The 10908-nt window shown below is 39.6% G+C and overlaps 1 protein-coding gene across 1 annotated transcript; it reads right to left on the minus strand.

Annotated features, from left to right (window-relative positions):
- Nucleotides 1-175: 175 nt before the first annotated feature.
- Nucleotides 176-4320, minus strand: LOC127941734 (ras-related protein Rab-24-like). The gene is made up of 9 exons (XM_052537097.1): nt 3859-4320; nt 2787-2927; nt 2406-2474; nt 2249-2327; nt 1217-1284; nt 1032-1131; nt 883-933; nt 741-800; nt 176-445 (listed from the first exon to the last, which is right to left on the minus strand). Exons 2-9 carry the CDS (start codon nt 2901-2903, stop codon nt 381-383), a joined length of 609 nt encoding a protein of 202 aa, XP_052393057.1. The 5' UTR covers nt 2904-2927; nt 3859-4320; the 3' UTR covers nt 176-380.
- Nucleotides 4321-10908: the final 6588 nt, after the last annotated feature.

Raw genomic sequence — 10908 nt, forward strand, 5'->3', positions numbered from 1 at the left:
TTTGTTAAAATTGGCAACAATAACCTCCATGCAATGGCATCTGTTCCTAAAGCTTGCTTTGTGTTTTTTCTTTTTGGTAAAACGGATTGCCATGCACTGTTAATATTTACCTCAGTCGACATTCTCAGGTTCGAAGAAAAAAAAAACATGTTAAAGAAAAAAAAAAGTTAACTGCTTTGAACAGGAAAAAGTGGAATGTTTCATGTTCTTAATTTCCAAGAACCCCATCAACATACTGCACACTGGGGAAAAGAATTATAAAAGAATAAAAGTAAAGAGCAAAAAATTCCAGCTGATGCTTTGAGGAGTATAAAAGATGGTGAGCCTCCAGTCATTCCAAAACAGATCATATGATACAGCAGTTTTTTTCCAGTGATATGTCAGTTATGGCAGCAGTTGTCAAAATAAGAGTCCTTCTTTTTCCCAAGATCCACTCCCTTCTCCTCTGTAAGGATACAATAACAAAAATAAATGAAAATAAAAACAATCACATTGTGTTATCAATTCTATTTCTATTATTATTTATTTAATTTACAAAATAACTTATTTACTAATGCTAAATGGGTTGTTTCCTCACAAAGACGCTCTTTGCAAGCGGTTTACTTAGTTCATTGTATCAAAAAAACACTTGTGATTTTCATCCTTATGGTAATCAACAAGTAACTGAACCTTGTACCTGAAACACACAGAACTAGGTGTAAAGTGTAAAATCTTTTTTATAATTTCACTTTGCAGCTCACCTTGCATGAACTCTAAATCACAGCTATTGAAATCTTCAGCCACTTTCTGAAACACCTCATCTTAAAAAAAAAAAAACAAGAAGTGAAATTTCTCGGTATCAAATTGCATGTTACTCAAAAATATAACTGAAACATCACTTACCAACATTTTTTCCTGTTTTGCTGGAGGTCTCGAAATGTTGTGCACCTATTTCTACAAAGAAAAGTAAATGTTACATGTTAATGTTATTTTATTGAAATGATTTGTAGTAGTTGCATATAAAAAAACAAAAACTGCACACTCAAGCTTACCATCTGCAAAGTCTTGAACATCATGGTAGTCTACTTGGCGCATACTTCGATCGGTTTCAATGAGGTCCCCCTTGGTGCCGCACAAATATATCTTGCAGCGCTGAAAATAAAATAATGTATCCATGAAGCTGTGCTGAATAATCTTGTGAGATGCTCATGTTTTGTGAGAGGTGGGAATATTTTACCTCTTCACAGTTCTGTAACTCCTTCACCCAGAACCTGGCCCTTCCGAAACTGCTGCTGTCAGTTAAGTCTAAGTGTGAAGGTGAAAAACGGCCACAAATTTAGGATAAAAATAAGATTTTTTAAATCTTTTCCATTAGTGAAGGAGCTAATTTTCTGATTTTTCCATGTACATTACTGTTCATAAGTTTTTTTTTTTAGTTTTCTTTTAAATAAATTTATATTTTTATTCGGCAAGGACATATGTAATGAGAAAATGCCTTTTCTGTCAAAAACATTTAAAAAAAAAATAATAATTCAATATGACAAAAATATTAAATATGATTTTATAAAGACAACATTAGGGGTGCTCCGATCACTATCGGCCGTTCGTTAATGCGCATCTCGTCAGTAAAGCCGGTTCTCTAATCAGCGGTTAACCTGATGGAATTAACAGCTGATTAGAGAACCGGCTTTACTGACGAGATGCGCATTAATGATCGGCCGATCGTGATCAGAGCACCCCTAGAATACATAAAAAAAACTGTTTCCAAAACTAAATAATTGACTTTTAAATTGCCATTATACTAAGCAAATAGTTAAAAACAGCTTTTTGATGAATTATATAAAATAAAAAAAAATTATATGCAGATTATTATTATTAAACATCTATTAAATACTAAATAGAGTGGTATAAAATAGTTGTAAAAATAACAGAATGAAGTAATAAAAAATAATATTCTAAATTTATGGGCAAATCCTTAAAATGCAGAATGAAAAGTAACATCATATTAAATAAAATTAAAATAAAATATATTAATAATATTATTACAATTATCTCATTTACCTTTGACACCCATAAAACATACTTTTTCTCTCTGTTTCTCTATATTTTACATGGACCCCTGATTAACTTATTTTATCCAAACACATGAACTTCCTAGCAGGACTCATAACTACTTTAAATGTACACAGAGTGAGCAAGCATGAGCCATTTCCTTGCTCAATGTCACCTGACTGCTAGACAAGACCGTCAAACTGTGAGAGGGATATACCATAGCAGACAACGGCAGCACGGGCTCCTCTGTAATAAATTCTGCTCATTGCTTCATAGCGTTCAGACCCAGCAGTGTCCTAAAATGAAATTAAACAAATGAACTCACTAATGAGTGGTTGATCAGCGTCTAGAAAATCCCTAGTGACTACACTTACCCATATTCCCAGAGTAACCACCTTGTCTCCGACATTGAGGGCTTTCGCAACGAATGCAGCCCCTATAGTCTTAATGAGACAAAAACAATTCATAAAAAAAGAAACAAGAAAAACACCACACACATGAACACATAAAGGGTAAAAACATCATATCAGGTCATTGAAAAAAAAATGCATTAACATCAGCAGGAGGTGGCTTTACCTGTAGAGCTGGTTTATAGTATGACACACTGGTTTATAGTATGACACATCATTGATAGATGGTCAAACTTACATCATACACATATCTTTAATGAGAACAAACAACCTCAGAAAATGACAAAACGCTTCTTTCTGAAGGACTAATTACTTCTAGAGGTTGCAACGTTAACACATAATTACATTTTGATATGGTCCCACAAGAAACCGGCGATGGACGTATCTCTCCACCAGACTGGTTTTACCCACACTCTCTTTGCCAAGCATGACCACCTTAGCATCCACCCGCATGGCAGTCATGATTATGTGAGTTTGTAGAAAGAACTAAAGAAAAAAAAAAATGTATAAAAGTTCACATAAGGGTTTATGTAAGTAATATTACAACTTGATAGATATGAACAGTATTATCCTGATGGAAAGAAGAGTGATAATTGTATTGAATGTGCACTTTTATTGCAATATAAAGAAATTGGTTGCACTTTATTTTACAGTACGTGTACTTATAGTGTATTTATCTAAGAAAGTTCAGATAATACAAGGTAACTACATGGGGTAGGGTTAGGTTTAGGGGCAGGTTTAGGGTAAGTACCTAGTTATTGTACTAACTATAATAAGCACATAGTATGTACATAAGGAACAGGACTGTAAAATAAAGTGCAACCAAGAAATCTGTACTTGCAGGTAAAATGTTAATAAAATAAAATGCCACTAAGGTGGAGAATTCACTTTCTTCACCATGTAGTTGACTGAAATATTAAAGTACAGGCAAAGTACTTGAGGCTATTTAAAATTTTAACTGTAGTATGACATTTAATGTTACATTTAAAATTAAGATATATTTTAAATGTGTTAAAGCCAACATCATTACAGATGCATAATTACAAATGTTTAAATATATGACATTCAATTTGAAATAAAAAAAATAATACTTTTGATTACCATAAATACATTTTCATTTAAATGCACATAACATGCAGTTCAGTGTTCGAAAGCATTGTTGCACGTTCAGTCAGTACGTAAGTATATTGTTTTAAAAAGTGTATTATTTCCGTAAAAAAAAAAAAAAAAAAAAATAATAATTATACAGTCTCTTTAAATGTACACTAAAGTGCTGTTTTTATACGATTTCTGTCACTACCAACGTTACATCAAACGTACAAAGTGAGCGTTTGGCTAATAACGCAGTCTAAGTATATAAAGCAAGATAGTATCCATATACTACCTATGTCTCACTGTTTGTTTGTTTTTCACTTACCTATGCTCTCGATGTATCTGTTGACGAGATTTCAGAGTTCCAGAGTGACTACTAACAGACAAAAACTGGGTGGCTAATGGTTCAGTTAGCAATCCACACTGGTGTGCCACAAAAGCTCATAATAATAAAACTGAAGACTACTTGACGTGTAAACACATAAGCAGCGAATCACAGGACACATCGAACTGAGAACATGTTTAAAAAAATAAAACAAAAACGTTAAGTGATGTGTGGAACGTTTTTCACCCGAATACGACAGAAGAGAATAGCTTAGCTTTCACTAAATACAGTAGAGCTAGATAACTTCCAAGCCATGTTTCCTCGCTTACATGGGGAAAACTACAGTAAACAGGCTTACTAGTGTTATGTATTCGGTCAATGAGGAACTGTAGTGTGTATTGCTAGCTGCAATAAACTAGTGTGCGTGTGTTTTCTTCTTATTCTTCTTTGACGTTTAATTGCGGTTGGCAAACCAGCTTCAAATGCATATTCCGCCACCTACTGGAGTGGAGTATGAGGCGTAAAGTGACTGCGTGTGTGTGTGTGTGTGTGTGTGTGTGTGTGTGTGTGTGTGTGTGTGTGTGTGTGTGTGTGTGTGTGTGTGTGTGTGTGTGTGTGTGTGTGTATGTGCAGGGACGTAGCTGGGGTTTGCGGGGCCCCGGTGAAGGTTGTAACAGTGGGCCCTGTTTGAAATTGTATGTTGTATGTAATTTTTGGTCCCAATTTTATTATTTTCATTATTATTATTAATAAATTTGACTAATAATCCACTTAATGAAGAATTTTTGGGCATAATATGTCACAGTTCACATCATTTTGCAATACTCACTTGCATAAATGTATTATAGTATCCTGCGCCTAAAACAATATATATCAAAAATTATATTTGCTGTCTGAATAATTGTTGGTTTGACTGTGCATTAATTCTTGTTAAAACTACAAAGTAATTCAGTCAAAAGCAGTGAGTAATTTTCTTTCTTTAATTTTCTTGGATAAACATTACAGCTAAATTAGGCGCGGACACTTTAAGAGATGATGAACGCATCCAATATAATACACATGCCATTTATAAATTTTTTTCGAAACAGTTTTTTCCATTTAAGACATAACCGAACAAAGCGCGCGAGTAAATAGCTACTCAGTTGAGCTTTTCCGCGTCTTGTTTTTGAATGCTTTAAACTCTTTTGAGAGTTTAAATTGACAAGTGGCTAGGCTTAAAAACACATGAAAATGGTAAGCTTTCGTAAACACAAGCAGCAGTTTCCAGTCAACTGACCTATCGTCATTTTTAGGCTGGCCTCACCCAGACGGTTGAGATCGCCGGAGGCCCCCCCCTGAGTCATGGGCCCCTATAAGAGTCACCACCTTTCACCCCACTAGCGACAGCCCTGTGTGTGTGTGTGTGTGTGTGTGTGTGTGAAATATCAATGTATGATGAATCTGCCTCACAATGATTATGGGGGAATCACAGATGTCTCAGGAGTAAAATGTGCTTAAAATATGTTTACAACTTAATTTAAGTTTTATCAAAGCATGTGATTTTTTTTTTTAATAGCATGTTATTAAATATAGTTTTTTTGTATTGTTTAGTTGTTTATTGGATATTGATTCTCTGCTCTCCCTGCATTGTTGATATTGCTGTTACTGACCATTGCCTGTATGACTACGAGTTTCTGAATATAGCCTGCAGATGGATCCCATTTCGAGTTCTGGGTCATTACAGAAGACTTCACCAACACGAGATCTAGCGGCTTATGAAAGTCTTCATACCACCATGGCGGCACAAGCCAGTCAGATTGCTGCCAACCAATTTCAGCTGAATCGACTGACGTCTATCACCGAGGAACTCGTCAAAGCCATTCAAAGTCTTCACACAGCTCCCACGGCCACACCAATGCCGGAAGCGTCCGCCATTGCGCACGCTGCAGAGACGCTGTCACATGTTAACCCCCGTCTCGCTTTCCCGGAGAAATGCAACGGTGACGCCAGCAAATGTAAGGGGTTTCTACTACAATGCTCATTGTTTGTTGAACAGCAGCCCACACTGTATACTACTGATACTGGGAAGATCGCTTTTGTTTGGTCTCTGCTGACTGAGAAAGCACTGGAATGGATTTGTTGAAAAACCCATGACATAGTAAATGTAGCTCCACCCACTCTTGACAGCTGCACCCTATTCTGACTCCAATTAAGGGCCTTTAAAAAGGGTTGCTTTAGAGCAGCAATCAGTTCACTCCTTGTTTACTGCTCTGGATTCTTTCATATGGTGTTGTGGCTGTGTACAGATTTCAGAAACCAGTCTGATACACCTGTGGAAAGAATGATGTACTGGCATTGGTGAAATAAACGTGCAAATGGATGTTGTCTCAAGGCGTTTTAACTGACATCCCATTGTGATGCTCCCCCTACGAATAAGCAGTATCCTAAGAGTCTTTTACAGGATTACTGCTGTATGGGGCTCTGATGGGTCTGCATTCTCTTCCTTTCATGACTTCCTACAACAGTTCAGAACAGTATTCGATCATCCTAAGGAGGGAAAAGGAGCTGGAGATCGTTTATTGGAATTATCTCAAGGCAGAATGATGGCGGCTGATAATGCTCTACAATTTCACACGCTGGCGGCACAGACTGGGTGCATCCAATCTCAACTGGGTAAAAGACACATTAAAGATACTCTTTCGCAAGGGTCTGAATTATGATCTTCAAACTGAGCTAGCACGCAGAGACGAGGGCAGAGATCTTAATAGCTTCATTGAACTAGCCATTTCCATTGACAATCTGCAACGTGCCCGACGATCCAGTTCTCGTCGCACTGACCACCCAGTTTTCATGCCACCTAATGAACCTACTGAACCCATGCAGATTAATACTTACCATCTGTCTGTTTAGGAGAGAGACCGATGCATCTTTAATAGACTATGGATGTACTGTGGCTTACCTGGCCATCAACGTAACAAGTGCCCCACTCGTGCATCTACCTCCTCACAATGCTCGGTGAGTACTCCTCTCACTTCCATGTGCGATACACAGTGTGTAAGCATTCCAGTTGAATTATGGATAAACGACAAACAAATTATTACCACTGCTTTACTCTATTCTGGGGCTGCTGGCAATTTCATTTCTGAAGAGTTTGCTAAGAAATATGACATTCAACTGATTTCATGCTCTACCTCTCTCTCAGTGGAGACAATAGATGGTCGACCACTGGGTTCTGGATCCATCACTCTCCTCACTCGCAAACTATTGATGGCGGCTGGTTTACTTCACAAGGAGAGGATTCAATTTTATATTCTCCCCACATTTCACACTCCCATGATTCTGGGATTACCCTGGTTACGTCTGCATGATCCACAAATTTCCTGGAGAGAGGGCCACATTGTGAAATGGAGCAATCATGGTCAACAGAACTGTCTTTCTCTGGTCAATCCCATTCCTGTCTGTTCCGTGTCACTCTCTCCAGCACGAGAATCCATTCTCGACCTTCCAGAGGAGTATGCTGATCTTATAGAGGCTTTCAGTAAGGAAAAAGCCAACACCTTACCACCCCACCGTAAATATGACTGTGCCATCGATCTTCTGCCAGGGCATTCTCCTCCAAAGGGCCGCATCTTCCCATTGTCTCAAACTGAATCCGAAGCCATGAAGGATTACATCAATGAAGAACTCCAGAAGGGTTTAATTAGACCGTCCACATCCCCTGCTTCATCCGGGTTCTTTTTTGTGAAGAAATGGTAAATGGTAAATGGACTGCATTTATATAGCGCTTTCAACAGACCACATGGCCATCCAAAGCGCTTTACAATTTGCCTCACATTCACCCATCCACTCGCTCATTCACACACCGACTGCGGTGTCAGCCATTCAAGGCGCCATCCAGCTCGTCGGGAGCAGCTGGGGTTGGGTGTCTTGCTCAAGGACACCTCGACACTTGGTCAGGTGGAGCCGGGGATCGAACCACCAACCTTCCGGTTTGTAGACAACCTACATGAACCACTGAGCCACTGCCGCCCCTAGAAGAGGGATGGTGGTCTCCGCCCTTGCATTGACTAACGTGGATCAAACGAAATAACTGTTAAATTCAGATATCCACTCCTGTTGGTTCCTTCAGCCATTGAACAGCTTCGCACTGCCCAGTACTATACCAAGCTGGATCTGAGGTGTGCATACAATCTCATTCGCATTAGAGAGGGAGATGAATGGAAGACAGCCTTCTCCACAACCACTGGACACTACAAATATCTTGTGATGCCGTTCGGACTGGTCAATAGTCTGTCTGTGTTCCAGTCATTCATTAACGAGGTCTTCAGAGACATGCTGAACAAATCTGTTATTGTTTATATTGATGATATACTGATCTACTCCAACACACTTCCAGAACCTGTACGACATATCAGTTCTTCAACGTCTCATCAAGTACCAATTATATTCCAAAGCTGAGAAATGTGAATTCCACACGACCTCCACCACATTCTTGGGGTACATAATCAGTCCCTGAGGGGTAGCCATGGACGAGAGGAAGGTCAACGGCATTCTTAACTGGCCTGAACCCGCAACCCTCAAAGAATTACAGCGATTTTCTAGGATTCGCTAACTTCTACAGAAGATTCATCAGAAACTTCAGTACTATTGTCACCCCATTTACTTCAATGGTCAAAAGAGGAACTCACCGACTACAATGGTCCGAACCCACTCACGAAGCATTTCAAACCCTGAAATAACGATTCAGCAATGCGCCCATCCTCTGCCACCCTGACCCCTCATTTCCTTTTGTTGTAGAGGTTGATGCTTCCAACACAGGTATCGGAGCTATCCTGTCCCAACGTCCAGACCCAGCCGCTAAGCTTCATCCCTGTGCCTTTTATTCAAGAAAGCTCAACTCAGCGGAACGCAATTACAGTTTCGGGGACCGGGAACTCCTTGCCATGGAGGCAGCCTTCGAGGAGTGGAGGCACTAGCTAGAGGAATCCAATCATCCGTTTAGAGTACTGACAGACCATAAGAACTTGGAATATTTACGCACCGCCAAATGCCTTAACCCTCGCCAAGCTAGATGGTCCTTGTTTTTCACCCGATTGCTCAGAACTCCCTTCTCAAACCCTCAACTGGTCTGACTCACTTTAAATGTGTCCTGGGTTTCCAACCGCCAATGTTCCCATGGTCAGGGGATCCAACGGACGTGCCAGCCGTGAATGATTGGATGACTCGCAGTGAGGAGGTTTGGAATTGGGCTCATGTTCACCTTCAACACGCTGTTCGAAGGCAAAAGGAGCAAGCGGACCACAGAAGGTGCCCAGGTCCCAACTACCAGCCGGGTCAATGGGTGTGGCTGTCAACACGGGATCTCCGTCTCCGACTTCCATGCCGCAAATTGAGTCCAAGGTACGTGGGTCCATTCCAGATCATCAGACAAATAACTCCAGTTTCCTTCCGTTTAGCACTTTCTAACACATACCGTATTTCTCCTACTTTTCATGTGTCCTTGCTCAAGCCCGCTGATGGTCCCAGAGACGAGGGAGAGGGGAGGTCCCGTGAACAGGCCCATCAACCCATCACCATTGAGGGCGAGGAGGCCTACCAAGTCCAGGAATTACTCGATTCCAGACGTCGGGGAAGAATCCTGCAGTATCTGGTCGACTGGGAGGGGTACGGTCCAGAAGAACGCTCTTGGGTAAATTCTGAGGATATTCTAGATCCCAATCTCATCAATGAATTTCATCGTTTACATCCTGAAAGACCAGCCCCTCGACCCCGTGGTAGACCCCAATGTCGTTTGCCTCCTCGGGCCAGGAGTACACAGTACACTGACTGAACTGCTGTGAAGAGAGAACTGAAGATAAACACCGAGCCGATCCAGATAACAAATGAACAATTGACGAATGTGATTGCATAGTAAGTAGCAATATTTGTTAGTTCTGTATGTTGTTTCTGGGTTAGCATCATCTGAGGTCCTCTGAGGGGTCAGCATCATCTCTTCTTAGGTTTTTTGAATCCAGACTGGAGCTTGTGCAAATCCTAGTTACAGAGAAACAAACCGAGACATCATTAGCATAGCTGCTGTTCCAACAAAGTAAAATTAATTAGTTTAACCCAAGCTATAGATTAAGAATGCACATTTGAACAGTTTCAACTGCAGTCCCAAATTATGTGATGCATTATTTGAATGGATTGTAGCGTGGTAGAAGGCTTGTTAGGTACGTAGAAGCTAAACCATTAAGGGCCTTAAGTAATAATAATTTGTAACTGATATGGAACTTAATAGGTAGCCAGTGCAGAGATTGTAAAATTGGGGTAATATAATCATATTTCCTTGACCTGGTAAGGACTTTAGCTGCTGTATTTTGGACAACCTGTAGCTTGTTTATTGAAGATGCAGGACAACCACCTAGAAGTGCATTACAATAGTCCAGTCTAGAGGTTATAAATGCATGAACTAGCTTTTCTGCATTAGAAACAGGTAACATATTTCGTAGCTTGGGAATGTTTCTAAGATGGAAGAATGCTGTTTTTGTAACATGGGGAAATATGGTTTTCAAAAGACAAGTTGCTGTCTTATATAACACCCAGATTTCTGACTGTAGAGGAAGTAACAGTAGCCTACCTCCGTCTAGTTGCAAATTGTAATCTACTAGATTCTGTGTACTGTTTTTTGGTCCAATAATTAATATCTCTGTCTTATCTGAATTTAATAGGAGAAAATTATTGGTCATCCAATCTTTTAAATTTTTAACACTCTGTTAGCTCAGATAATTTAGAAGTTGAATATGGCCTCGTTGATATCACACAAATATGGCAGAAAGAATGGGAAGAAGGAAATAAAGGCAGACATTCTTTTTCAATTCAGCCTGTATTAATGCACACATGATACACAAGATAAGAGAGGAGGGATAGTGTGGTAATGACTAGATTAAGACTGGGGCATTGTCCCCTGATAAAGGATATATATAGATCAGTGGTCGGTATAAACAAAGACTAGACACTTTTTCTATATATATAGTTCTATTTTATTATAGATCAGTGGGATTTAATCTATGACATGGAGTTCTTCAGATG

This window comes from Carassius gibelio, chromosome A21 (genome assembly GCF_023724105.1).
Source record: "Carassius gibelio isolate Cgi1373 ecotype wild population from Czech Republic chromosome A21, carGib1.2-hapl.c, whole genome shotgun sequence".
NCBI classification, from domain to species: domain Eukaryota; kingdom Metazoa; phylum Chordata; class Actinopteri; order Cypriniformes; family Cyprinidae; genus Carassius; species Carassius gibelio.